Raw genomic sequence first — 14047 nt, forward strand, 5'->3', positions numbered from 1 at the left:
TATGAAATTCATGTTTCTGTTGCCTGGCAATGGAGGAAAACTGGAAAAATGACCTTAGACTTCAACAGTTTGACCTTCAGATGTCACTTAAAAATACATTGTAAAGGTAATAATCATCACATTGACACTAAAGGTTAAAAAAGCAGATTTATTATGTAAATGGTTGAAAGACAACACTCCCTCAAATGGAAATGTTCTTGAGGTTCAAGATTTTAGACACATAAAATTCAGTCTGACATAGTCAGTATATTATATATATTATTATATTTAGAAATGAATACAACGTTTTGTGGGTTTCAACAATGTTCAGATGAAACATGACTTGTAAAGATGGAGACACTGATCAGTCTTAATGTATCATAAAGACTATAATATATTATGTAAGAGTCTTAATATAGTGAATGAAATGGCATACAAATAAGCAAAAAGTAACAAAATAATGAAGATTCTGTTTAAAATTCTGCTGAATAGTGTAATTTTTATGATATGCAGCCTTTTTTATGCTGTCCTTAAGATTCTCTCTATGAATCTTCAGACTGACTCATTTTGTGGTTGATGAAGTCTTCGCCGAAGTCGATGATGTGTCTCAGCGTGCTCAGGAGCAGTGAGTCAACGTCATCATTCAAGTCCATTTCTTCAGAGTAGTTTCTCACTGGGAAGATGCAGTTCATTGGGATGCCCACATCTGCACTGATCTGCTCAATCTATGTTAAAAAAATAAATAAATAAAAAAATATGATGATTAATCAAATCCATCACACATTTCAGAGAATATAGCTGGCAACTAATGATTTATTATTAAGTATTTTATGTGTCTCCAGAGCCTGATATACAAAGTCAATAGGTTGTGCATTCATTCACATGCTCAGTGTCATCTGCCATACAAGGAACATCTTTACTGAGAGTGAAAATCTGCAGGTTGTTAAATGTAGTACTGTAAATTAATGAAGCTGACAAATTTCAGTTATCATTATTTTCACTAAAAGTGAGCATGTCACTCAGTACAGTGGTGTGGCTCATTCATGTGTTTTTAATAGTTTTTGGAAAACTCTTACAAAGAGGAATATCATTTATTATGCTTTGGATACATACACAATATTTGTTAGTAGATCAGGTCGTTGTTGGTTTGGATTCAAACATGAGATTTGTTGACAATGACAAAAAAAATTGAAAATCACCAGAATGATCCTTTAAAGTTATGGCAGTTTACTGATGGTGTTGACAATGTCATTTTGGGTAACTAACTGTACCAAAATTGTTTTTTGAATGTAATGTACCTTCTCCTTCATGCGGATGGATCTGTAGACATTCTTTAAATCTTCTTTGATCTCAGGACAGGCCTTATCAATTTTGGTGATAACGGCCAATTGAGGAATCCCTGCAAAGACAACAGACAGAAAACTAATGAATCCCAAAACTGACTAATTTAAACTGACTACAGCTGCTGTTCTCTGTGATGAAGGAAATCAAAATCAAACATACAGGAGGTGAGTGTTTAAAAATGTTAAGTACAACATTAGGATTTAATGTTTTTCAAGTATGATCTTAAATGTAGAAGAGGACAACCACATTGATTTGTGCTCTCACCTAGATCACTGGCTGCTTTCCTGATTTCCCGAATCTTCTTTATAACTTCATCTCCTATTTGACTTGCTGTGTCAGCAGGAATGACACAAACCAGGACATGCACTTCATCGTTGGGATTTACTTCTGTGTTGTAGTATTCTTTGTCTTCTGGCAACTTATGTTTAGGATCGAACTGAAAAACAAAGTTAAATCAACCTAAATGATGACAGATGCAAGATGTATAATCAAACATAATAAATATATACAGCCCCAGTCAAAAGTTCTGTTTACTTGAATGAGAAAAAGTGTCCGAACCTTTGACTGGTATTGCAATTCAAAATAATCCTGTTAATTATGCTGATTATAATGATTATACTTGGTGTCTTCAGTATTTGCAGTAACTACCCTGTAATCTTCCTTCACACGTCCCATCAAAGCCAGTTTGACGTCGTCCACAAGGACACCTTTGTATTCAGATAGGCCCATGATGTCACTGAAGACAAAAGGGTAAAAGGTGTTTGGGTTTTCCTTTTCAATCTTGTAGGTTTTGTACTGTCAACAACAAACAGAGAAAAGAGAAGTTATTGATATTTAGATAATTAGAGAACAAGAAGAGATACATTAATACCCAGATACCATATTAAACAGTATTAGATTAGTTATGTTTTGTAGACACTGTCTGAGTAAAAGGTCCAGTGTGTAAGATTTAGAAAGGAATCTATGTACAGAAATGGACTATGGTTTTTTAAGTATGTTTAAAACTAAAAAATTATTGTGTTTCTGATACGAGCCCTTTATATGTATAGGAAGCTGGTCCACAGAGCCCGCCAAGTTTCTACAGCAGCCCAGAACAGACAAACCAAACACTGGGGAGGGCCTTTTGTGTATTTATTTGGTAGAAGTCTGAAACTTCACAGCTTGCCACTAAAGCCTACACACTCGTCCTTTAAATCTCTTAAACCTTGTTCAGTTACCAAAGAATGAAGAAGCAAAAACAGGCATCACATTTTTTTTTCTGATCTTACGGGTGTTTACAGAGAATCTCTTTGCCCGAGGAGAAACCAGTGTTTAAATTCAGTATTTCCACAGTGGCATACAATGAAAACGAGAACAGTTGGGTCATATTTGTTGATCTGTTTCCAGTCTGACAGTCAGATGGTTGTTAAATGTCACCAAAAACTAAACATATTGAATGAGCATTACTGGCCTTTCCCTCATGTGCCTGGTATCTAAACAAACAAACAAAAAAAACAACAGTAACATTGTCACCCTTCTGTTTGAAGAGAAATAATAAGCTGATACACTCTGACACATTTTGATGATATAATTATATTTTCACATCACCCAAAGTTCATCTTTTGTCCAGCACATCTTGCTCTTCCTTATTTTGTGTGTCACTTGACATCTTGACTACTATCATAAATTAGTCCCTTTTACTTTCACACCACAAACAAAGTGCTTATTCATTCTGTGGTGGCAGTGTTCAATGCGCAGATTCAGAAACTCAGACTAATGAGATTTAAATATATCTGAAGTGTGTAGAGTAAGTATGTCCTCAACAAAAAATGAGAGCATTGATCATTTGTTCAAGAACCTAAAATTTTTTTTTCCAGACAAGGAGCCTCCAGTGATCATGGTGCACTGCTTGTGCTCAGCTGCAAGTTCTTTCCCACCGAGATGGGTGGACATATGAAGTGTGTAACTTTTACAGCGTGGTTTACAGATCTACTTCTGTTAACAGTCAAAGCTGATTGCGGATTTAGCTGCTTAAAGTTAGTGGCTCTCTGTAGCTGCTGCAGCAGTCAGAACAACTTTTTTATTTGCAGTAGTACTGTCTGTGACACATTTTTATAGACTCACCTTTCTGAATAATAGCTGCGTTGCTGGATTGTCCTATTGTGTTGCAAAGCTTGACGCTGTGCAACATAGAAATCAACCTGCATATGATGCACAATTTGATTTCCCTGTTCATTTTACTGTTTTTAATAATAATCAATGTAAATTAAAGCGATATGGATTTAATAAATCAAATGGTTTAAATCTAGACTGACTTCACCAGTCAGACTAAACTGAGGTTGAACTTTAGAAGTAGTTTACAGTCTTCCATTGGTTGATTCTACTGCCAATCAAACTATCTGTGCTCCTATTGGCTAGAAAAATAACTTTCCTGCTGGTCTCTCTGTCACTCACCCTCTCTCGCTCTTTTTTTTAAAAAAAAACAATGCGTCAGGAAACCCACTATTATTATCAATGTCATAATAAGGAGCCAAGAGGCTCAGTTGAGTTCCATAAAGGTTTGCAAACATACTACATTTGGGAAGTTTTTTAACTTTATCAAAACAATCAAACTTGCTTCATACCTTTCTGGTGAAAGAGTCATGAGAGATGTTATCCACCAAGGCCAATCTGCACATTTTGCCTTGTAAGGCACTTTTAACAGAGTTGATGAAACTGGACTTTCCAGTTCCAACCGGTCCATGAAGAAGAATCCTGAGCTGCCGACCTTCAATATGAGGTTTGTAGTTCTTCACATACTGCAGAGTGCTCTGTTTGTCTCTGCTCAGAAAAGGAGACATTATGTTACATTATAGAGTATCAAAGTTCAGTTTAACAGGTAATTTGTGAAGTTTGTGCAGTGAAGGTTCAGACACACTCACTTCCAGTTTATTTCTCTCCATGGTTTGTCGAGAACTGATAAATACAGGACACATGTTCACATAAGACAAAATATTATGAAGAAATACATTTATCATGCAGCAATGAGAAATTTTCTTTATGTTGTAAAATGATCAAAAACAGTCTTACGTGTAGGCAGCTGTGGTGGTTTAGCATTATTTCCTCCCATAGCTGGAGACTAAAACAGTCACACTGTGTTTTAAACTCATTTTTGAAGAAATCGTATTTCTTCAAAAATACTTTTACTGTAAAGTTACACTTTAGAGAAATTAAATTAATAAAAATGATATATAATAGTATTACTAATACATTGCAACAGTAAATGAGGTTTACTATACCTAAATTGAAAATATTTTAGTGAAAATATTTCAGTTCAAATGAGAAATAAAAAGCCATGTTATTACATAACTTCATCAAAATGATATATTATAAGAAACACTATTAATTAAAGAAAATAACCAAAAACAAGCTTTAAATTCATTCAACTAAATTAAATTACATTAAACAGAGATCTCAAAACTATAAAGCTTTTTAAAATACACTTTATTTTGTCATGTTATTCTTACAATGATTGTATCAATACGGATATTTAAAACACACAATCACAGGAAACAATAATTTAATAATCGTGTTTTAGGATGAGTGTGAATTAAAGTTTGTACCTGTGTTGTTGTCTTACTGGAACAAAGTGAAAGACTGAAAGTGAACCTCAGTCTAAGAACAGTAAGTCACGTAGTCTCCTGTGGTTAACATGTTAAATGATTCTCCCCGTCTCACGCATGACAAAAGACACGTACACCTTCTCCTCCTCTTCACACCACACACTGCGCATTCATTTTCGTTTTCATCAAGAAGTTTTGACCTTTGTTTGAACTGTTCTGTTGCAGATCTAAACATGCTCACATCCTCAGTAGTAGGACGCATTTTCAATAAAACAGAAATTTTAATTATCACCACAAAACTTCATGCTAGCCTCACTTATTGTTAGCATGCTAGTTAGTTAGATTAACAAGATGTGGTAGATTGAAGTATTTGCTGTGTTACTCATGAAAGACATTCTCAGACTACAAAGGTTTTGAGCCAATTTATCCCTGACTCAACTCTTCCAGAGAATTGGAGGAGAAATCTGGTCTGGGACCTTGGGTACTGGAGTTCAGCCCATACTATCTGATATTGTCAGTGGTTTTCAGATCCAATCATACACCTCCAGGACTACTAGCACACACATCCTAAAAACAACCATTTTTTTCTAAATAAGTTGGGGCCAATGATGTAAACTTTGTTAAAAAACATTTTGTTGCATTGTCAAAATGGATTACATCCATTCCAAATTTTAGTTCACATTTATTTTCCTGTATATAATCTGATTTTTATGAAAACATACTGCTTACACCTGTTGGACACTGGGTTGGATCAATGGATGTAACCAGTATTTTGATACACTGCTTCACCATGTTCCTTTTACAGTCAAACAGCATTGTTTGTTGAAGAAATTGACACTCAAAATCAAATATGACAGTCAACAAAGTTGAGTGAACTTGTTTTTTCATGTTATTTCAGTTTAGAAAAAGGAACATCTGACAACAAGAAATGATTAGGATATTATATTTAAAATCCAGTCAAGAAACAGTCATTGTAATTTAATTTAATGAATGAACTTGTTTCTTCAACTGTAAACTATGTGCTGAAAAAAAGTTTTTTTTTTTTTTTTTTTTTTACAACAGTCATGGTTATTTGATCTTAAAATTTAACTTGTGTTGTATCATAGAAAAAAAATCACCTGACGACGACGACAACAACAACAATTCATAAGTCAACTCATAACTTGTCTTCTATTGTGAATACAGTTGATAAATATTTAATCTGACAATAAGAATTTGGGTAAACATATCTTTAAAAGATGTATCTGGGCAGAGAGAGAAAGAGAGGAACTATTTCCAGTCCTGTGTCTTGAGTTCAGAGGTTCTGGCTCAGAGATGATGTCATTATATTATAAATAGGTCAGGTGGTTCATATGATGTCATTATCATGCAGCAGCATTAGCATTCACACATGCTCTGTGACAAGCCACTTTTTCCTTGTTAGAAGATGGCATCTAATGTCATGTCCAAGAAGAAGTGTTATGTTTAGTTTTGTCTGAGAGTTAGATTTATTTTGAAATCTAACTCTCCTCTCGTTTCAGGTAACTTCCTCTTTCCCCTTGTGTGTTTCCCACTGGTTTGATTGTCTGCCCCGCCCTGACTGTTTCCACCTGTTTCCCATTACCGTACTGTATATAGTCTGCGTTTCCCTTTGTCCTGTGCCAGTTTGTCTTATCAGAGAACCACGCCAGCCGCATTATTCCAAGTCAGGTTTTTGAATTCTGTGTTACGTTTTTTGCCATGGTCTTACTTAATATTATTTTGATACTTTGTCTTTGTGCTGTATCCTTGTTGGTAAGAGTGAGAGTGATTGACACTCGAAAGAGTGATTTTTGGTTCTACAGTTTTTCCTCTCTGCGAGTGATTTTTATTTGTGTACTTTGATTATACTGTATATTTCTCTGTAAGAGTGACTTTTCTTTGCTACTTTGTTATTAAAATATTGTTCATTTGTTCTTTGTCTCGGAGTTGTGCATTTGCGTTCAAGTCCTTGTTCAGTTGTGATGTATTGGGGAAATCTAATATATTTGTTTATTTTAGTTTTAGTTTTGTTTATATTAATGAAATAGCAGAAATGTAAATTTTATTTCACAGATGTTATGTTTGACTAACATTTCTAATTTAAATGAATTATTTGATTTTTAGGTATTTTAAAGCTACTGTCCATAAAGATTATGAACAGGATCGGTGACAAAGGGCAGCCCTGGCGGAGTCCAACCCTCACTGGAAACAAGTCCGACTTGTTACCGGTGATGCGGACCAAGCTCTGACACTGGTCATACAGGGAACGGACGGCCCTTATCAGGGAGTCCGATACCCCGTAGTCCTGGAGAACCCCACACAGGACTCCCCGAGGGACACGGTCGAATGCCTTCTCCAAGTCCACAAAACACATGTGGGCTGGTTGGGCAGACTCCCATGCACCCTCAAGGATCCTGCAGAGGGTGTAGAGCTGATCCACAGTTCCACGGCCTGGACGAAAACCACACTGCTCCTCCTGAATCCGAGGTTCGACTATCTATAGACCTTACCAGGGAGGCTGAGGAGTGTGATTCCCCTGTAGTTGGAACACACCCTCCGGTCCCCCTTCTTAAAAAGAGGGACCACCACCCCAGTCTACCAATCCAGAGGCACTGCCCCCGATGTCCACGCGATGTTGCAGAGTTGTGTCAACCTTGAGAGCCCCACAGCATCCAGGAACTCATCCACCCCCGGGGCCCTCCCACCGAGGAGCTTTTTAACCACCTCGGCGACCTCCACCCCAGAGATAGGAGAGCCAACACCCGAGTCCCCAGGCCCTGCTTCCTTACCAGAAGGCGTGTCGGTGGGATTGAGGAGGTCTTCGAAGTATTCCTTCCACCAATCCACAACATCCCGAGTCGAGGTCAGCAGCACACCGTCCCCACCGTACACAGTGTTTACGGTGCACTGCTTCCCCCTCCTGAGACGCCGGATGGTGGTCCAGAATCTCTTCGAAGCCGTCTGGAAGTCTTTTTCCATGGCCTCAGCGACCACCTTAGCTGCACTCCGTTTGGTCTGCCGGTACCTGTCTTCTGCCTCCGGAGTCCTACAGGCCAAAAAGGTCCTATAGGACTCCTCCTTCAGCTTGACGGCATCCCTCACTGCCGGTGTCCGACAGCGGGTTCGGGAATTGCCTCCATGAGGCACCGACCATCTTGCAGCCACAGCTCCGGTCAGCCGCCTTAACAATGGAGGCACGGAACATGGCCCACTCGGACTCAATGTCCCCCGCCTCCCCCGGTACATGGTCGAAGCTCTCCCGGAGGTGGGAGTTGAAACTCTCTCTGACAGGAGACTCTGCCTGACGTTCCCAGCAGACCCTCACAATACGTTTGGGTCTGCCAGGTCTGCCCGGCATCCTCCCCCACCATCGGAGCCAACTCACCACCAGTTGGTGATCAGTTGACAGCTCCGCCCCTCTCTCCACCCGAGTGTCCAAGACATGCGGCCACAAGTCCGACGACACGACTACAAAGTCAATCATCGAACTACGGCCTAGGGTGTCCTGGTGCCAAGTGCACATACGGACATCCTTATGCTTGAACATGGTGTTCGTTCTGGTCAATCTGTGACAACCACAGAAGTCCAATAACAGAACACTGCTCGGGTTCAGATCGGGGGGGGGCGTTCCTCCCAATCACACCCCTCCAGGTCTCACTGTCGCTGCCAACATGGGCGTTGAAGTCCCCCAGCAGAACGAGGGAATCCCCAGGGGGAGTGCTTTCCAGCACCCCCTCCAAGGAGTCCAAAAAGGGTGGATACTCTGAGCTACTGTTTGGACCATAGGCACAAACAACAGTCAGGATCCGTCCCCCCACCTGAAGGCTGAGAGAGGCTACCCTCTCGTCTACCGGGGTAAACTCCAACATACAGGCACTAAGCCGGGGGGCAATAAGTATTGCCACCCCTGCCTGGTGCCTCTCACCAGCGGCAACTCCAGAGTGGACGAGAGTCCAACCCCTCTCGAGAAGAATGGTTCCAGAGCCCTTGCTGTGCGTCGAGGTGAGGCCGACTATATTTAGCTGGAACGTCTCAACCTCGTGCAGCAGCTCAGGCTCCTTCCCCACCAGAGAGGTGACGTTCCACGTCCCGAGAGCTAGCTTCTGCAGCCGAGGGTAGGACCGCCAGGGCCCCCCCCCTTTGGCCCCTCCCACTGGTGGTGGGTCTGTGAGAGCGGGGTCCCATGTCCCCTCTTCGGGCTGTGCCCGGCCGGGCCCCATGGGCGAAGGCCCGGCCACCAGACACTCGCCCCTGAGCCCCAACCCCAGGCCTGGCTCCAGGGGGGGCCCCCAGTGACCCACGTCCAGGCAAGGGACACGAAAAACCATTTCAAGTACTCGTCATTGGGGTTTTTGTGAGCTACATTTTGTCTGGCCCCTTCTCCAAGGGTGATCAACCTGTTGCTTTCTTTGAACGCTGGCTGCCGAAGATGCTGAACTTGGATACTAAACGGGGCATAATTAAAATCGACCGGGCGCACAGAGGGACCGCCCAAGACCTGTCATCATCATCAAGCTGCACAACTCCGGGGATAAACAGGGGATCATGGCTGCACTGAGGGAGCGACGGTGAAGCTCAAGGTGTCTGTTGCCTGGTTCCTTAAGCTGAAAGGCATTTTGCTGGAAAGATGTCGCAGGAGGAGTGAGGCAGAGGCATCCAATACCAGCAAGCTAATATCAGACATGCCAAAGGGGCAAGCTTTGTCAGCTAAGGATCTTTTAGAGGCAGAGCTTGCCATCATTCAGTACTGCCAGCAACAAAGATTTGGAGACGAGATTGCTGCACTGTCATCTGGGAAAGCTACTGTGAGCAGGCACAGTGTTCTCTACAGGTTGGACCCATATTTGGATAATGGGCTTTTCAGAGTTGGAGGATGGTTGACTAAGGGCTCGCTGCCAGAAGAAACTAAACATCCGCTTCTCCTCTCCAAGGATCAACATGTTGCTACTCTCATCTTAAAGCACATTCATATGCAGCTTGGCCATAGTGGGTGTAATCACACGCTGTCTACACTGAGAAAGAATTACTGGGTCACAAGTACCAACTCAGCAGTGAGAAAAGTCATAACAGAATGTGGTTTCTGCAGGAGGTATAATGGAAGAATGGTGGAGCAAAAAATGGGAGATTTGCCAAAGGAAAGGATTCTTCCTGATTATCCGCCGTTTACCAACGTTGGCATTGACTATTTCGGACCGATTGTTGTGAGCAAAGGACGAGGCACAGTCAAGCGCTATGGTGTGATTTTTACCTGTTTTGTTAGCAGGAGTACTACTAACACACAGCAGGAGTCCAACAGTTACAACACAGAAGTAGACCAGGCGATTTCCCTCTTCAGCCTCAGGGCATATTTATTTTATAGAGAACAAATAAACTGCTCTTCCATCAGCAGGACAGACAGAGAGTCAGGCAAGAGAATGATCAAGTCCAGAACATTCATATATATAGGGGGTGTGACGTCACCAATCATATTTCACATATCATATCAAATCGATAACACCCCCTTGTGGTGTGGAACAGGTAAGTACAGAATACATCTTATGTCAATCATACATACATATTATGTTAACACTCCCACTTATGAGTGACTCGTATTCCGTACAACTTTTAACAATCACAATAAACACAGAATTAAATCAAAAGATTTATAGTACACACAGTACTTAAAATATATACAATTGATCAGACGCTTACACCAAACATGACTCCTGAAAATGTCATCAATTTACCCTTTGAGACAGGCTTGGTCATAGCATCTGCTATCATCTCATCAGTAGGACAGTAAACAAGTGTCATCCTTCCTTCTTTAATGGTTGACCTTATGAAGTGATACTTGATGTCCACATGTTTGCACCTTTGTCTGCACACAGGATTCTTCACAAGTGCAATGGTGCCCTGGTTATCCTCATGAACAATAGTTGGAATATATTCATAGGAATCCATACCCTTCAGTAATTGCTCTAAGTATATACACTCCTGTATAGTAAGAGCTAAAGCCATGTATTCGGCTTCACATGTCGATAACGCTACTGTGGGTTGCTTTTTACTTTTCCAAGATACCAGTGAGCTCTCTTTGCTCATGCTCACACAGTAGCCAGACGTGCTCCGTCTGTCGCTTGTGTCTCCGCCCCAATCTGCATCACTGTATGCCTGTAGGCCTAAACCATCGCTGCTTTTCCTAAAAGTCAGCTGCTTGTCAGTAGTACCTCTAACATGTCATCCACATGTTTCACTGTAATCCAGTTTTCCTCTGTGGGGTTTGCAAAATGTTGTGATAGCTTGCCTACCACAAAACATAGATCAGGTCGTGTACAAGTAGCTAAGTAGATGAGACTACCTACAGCTATTTCCTAACATCAGTCATCTTCGGTGCATCATCAGTGTAATCAACCTTTTGTTCACACGGTGTGTCACGTGTTCTGCACTCCTGCATATCGAATCGGTCGAGAATCTTTTCAGCATATCTCTGTTGTGACATTGTTACACTATCATCAGATTGAGTGAAGTCTATGCCTAGAAAATGCTTCAACCTGCCTAAGTCCTTCATCTTAAACCTGTTGGAGAGCATTGCCTTCACTTGCTCTAGACTAGTCATGTTGTTCGTTGCGATGATCAGATCATCCACCCATATGACTATGATCACCTTCCCTGCCTGCTTACACTCCTTTGTGTATACACAATGGTCTGCTGGGTTCTGTGTAAAGTCGTCATTGATCAAACATGTGTGTAGCATTTCGTTCCAGTTACGGCCCGATTGCTTCAGACCATAAATAGATTTCTCTAGTTCACACACTAGGTTTTCTCCCACTTTTTCGTAACCGTCAGGTTGGTCCATGTAAATGTCTCAGTCTATGGGTGCGTGTAGATACGCTGTCTTCACATCCATTTGGTGTAGTACCAAGTTCTCTTGGGCTGCCTTTTGCATGACTACACGCACACTGGTCATATTGGCCGTGGGGGAAAATGTCTCACCATAGTCTATCCCCTCTCTCTGGCTATATCCCTTCGCTACAAATCTGGCCTTGTACTGCTCGTGCCCATCACCACCCTCCTTGATAGAGTATACCCACCTACCTCCCACTGTCTTTCTGCCCTCCGGCAATTTGGTCAGGGTAAAGGTCTGGTTCTCCTCTAGTGACTGCATCTCCTCGTCCATTGCCATCTTCCATTTACCTGCCTGTGGTGATGCCATAGCCTGATTAAAGGTCAGTGGCACACCACACACTGCTCGGTAGCAATAGTCAACACTGGTGAGTGTACTATCATCGTCACCACTATCTTCCTGAGTAGCGTAATCACAAAGATAACTTGGGGGCTTACGCTCTCTAGTGGGGTATCTCCCACTGCTTGGGGCCCGTGGCGTCACCCTGTGGTGCTCCTCGCCATCATCTCCTGGGGACTGTGGACTGTCAGTCTGTACGTCTGTGCTCTGAGCACTGGGGTGTGATGCGTCTGTCTTGTCACTATGCACAATGGGGTCAAGTCCTAAGTCCTGAGTCTGAGTCTCACTGTCACATGTGGTCTTTGTGATAAATTTAACCAGTCTGTGTTTCTGCACTTTCCCCTTGGTGGGGTAGTAAACTAGGTAGGCTGGGCTGCCCTTGTCGTGCCCTACGAAGAGCCCCTTCTCACACCTCGGATCTAGTTTACCCTTGGGTTGTTGTTGGTACGCATAACACTCTGACCCGAATTTGTGCATCTGGGCTAGATCACACTTCTTCCCTGTTAGTGCTGTGTACGGTGTTGTGCCGATGTGCTTGTTAAAGTATCGGTTCCTCGTGTAGGCTGCTTCCTGTACGGCATAATGCCACAGGCTCTTAGGTAAGTTACTGTAGCCATCTCCATGAGAGTGCGCCCTTCCCTCTCAGCTATTCCGTTCTGGTGTGGGGAGTAAGGGCAGGACGTCTCGTGTCTGATTTTGTTCTTTCTCAGTAGTGTTTTAAACTCTCTGCTGGTAAACTCGGTCCCATTGTCTGACCGGATGCATTTCACACTGCCATAAGGCGCTACGTCTGCCAGGAATTTTTCAGTAGCCTGTACGGCATCACTCTTTGCTTTGAGAAAGTATGTGAAAACTACTCCTGTGCACACATCTGTGAATGATTGCATGTACCTGTAACCATCAATGGAACCATTGGTCACTGGACCAGCTAAATCAGTATTCACCAGCTCAAGTGGTGTTTTCACCTTGTCAGTTGCATTTCTGTTTCTCGTCTGAGTAAACTTCCCCTCTATGCACACATGACATTCTTTCTCAGGCTTACGCTTTGCACCTTTAATGTGCATGCCTACTGTTACATCCTGCAGTTTCAGTATGTCATCATAGTTACAATGCCCCATAATCTCGTGCCAGGTTTGGATATCATGGCTAACATTGCACACATCACTGTCATCACACTCGGTTTGCAAGTAGTACATTCTGTCACACACTTGAATGTTAAACCTTGCACCATCAGGCGCCACAAGAACATTGTTACCTTCCTCGAAGAGTACCTTGGCCCCGTGTGCAGTGGCACACTTCACGGAGAAGAGTTCTTGTGGGAATGAAGGAATGTACAGGGCGTTCCTAAGAGTCACTGTACACCTTCATCCGTCGCCGTCGGTGAGACACACCTGTGCGTCTCCTCTGCCTTCCGCCAACCCGAATGTCCGCCTCCCGTCGGCCAGCTCCATGCTGTGGCTCTCCGGCTTGAATGAGCTGTCGAAGGACTTGAACCAGCTTCTGTCGTTCAGCATGTGGGATGTCGCGCCTGTGTCGACGATCAGCCCTTTTCCCTCGATCTGCCGCTGCTGCGCTGGCTTGCAGGTGTCCTCGGTCTCTGCCCGGAATGTGAAGTCACCGTCTCTCGCGGGTCCCCGCGCCTCGATCCGTCGTCCACCACTCGCTGCACGACTGCCACTGCTACCACCGCCGCCTCTGCTGCTGCCACCACCGCTGCTGTTGCTGCCACCGCCTCTGCTGTTGCCACCACTGCTGCTACCACCACCGTGATCTTCAGCGCGAGCACACTTGGACCTTTGCGCACGCTCTTTCTTCCTGCAGGCATTGTCACTGTGGCTTGTGCTTTTGCAGGAACCGCACCAAACTTTCTTTGTGCATTCATCTTTTCGATGTCCCCTTTCTCCGCACCGCCAACACGCCATGT

General features: G+C 42.8%; 1 protein-coding gene across 1 annotated transcript; it reads right to left on the reverse strand.

Moving 5' to 3' along the window:
• Positions 1 to 521: 521 nt before the first annotated feature.
• On the reverse strand, positions 522 to 6580 carry LOC128377514 (interferon-induced protein 44-like). The gene is made up of 7 exons (XM_053337466.1): positions 6409 to 6580; positions 4224 to 4257; positions 3927 to 4122; positions 1972 to 2118; positions 1588 to 1759; positions 1278 to 1378; positions 522 to 704 (listed from the first exon to the last, which is right to left on the reverse strand). The coding sequence occupies exons 1-7, from the start codon at positions 6578 to 6580 to the stop codon at positions 522 to 524; spliced, it is 1005 nt and encodes a 334-aa protein (XP_053193441.1).
• Between the last annotated feature and the right edge of the window lie 7467 nt (positions 6581 to 14047).

Source organism: Scomber japonicus, chromosome 17, assembly GCF_027409825.1.
Source record: "Scomber japonicus isolate fScoJap1 chromosome 17, fScoJap1.pri, whole genome shotgun sequence".
NCBI lineage: Eukaryota > Metazoa > Chordata > Actinopteri > Scombriformes > Scombridae > Scomber > Scomber japonicus.

Coding starts and splice junctions, on each gene's coding strand:
- LOC128377514 (XM_053337466.1), bottom strand. CDS start 6,580: ATGCGGCTGGCGTGGTTCTCTGATAAGACAAACTGGCACAGGACAAAG. Junction 1,379..1,587: donor GAAAGCAGCCAGTGATCTAG/GTGAGAGCACAA, acceptor TTGTCTTTGCAG/GGATTCCTCAATTGGCCGTT. Junction 705..1,277: donor CCATCCGCATGAAGGAGAAG/GTACATTACATT, acceptor TTTTTAACATAG/ATTGAGCAGATCAGTGCAGA.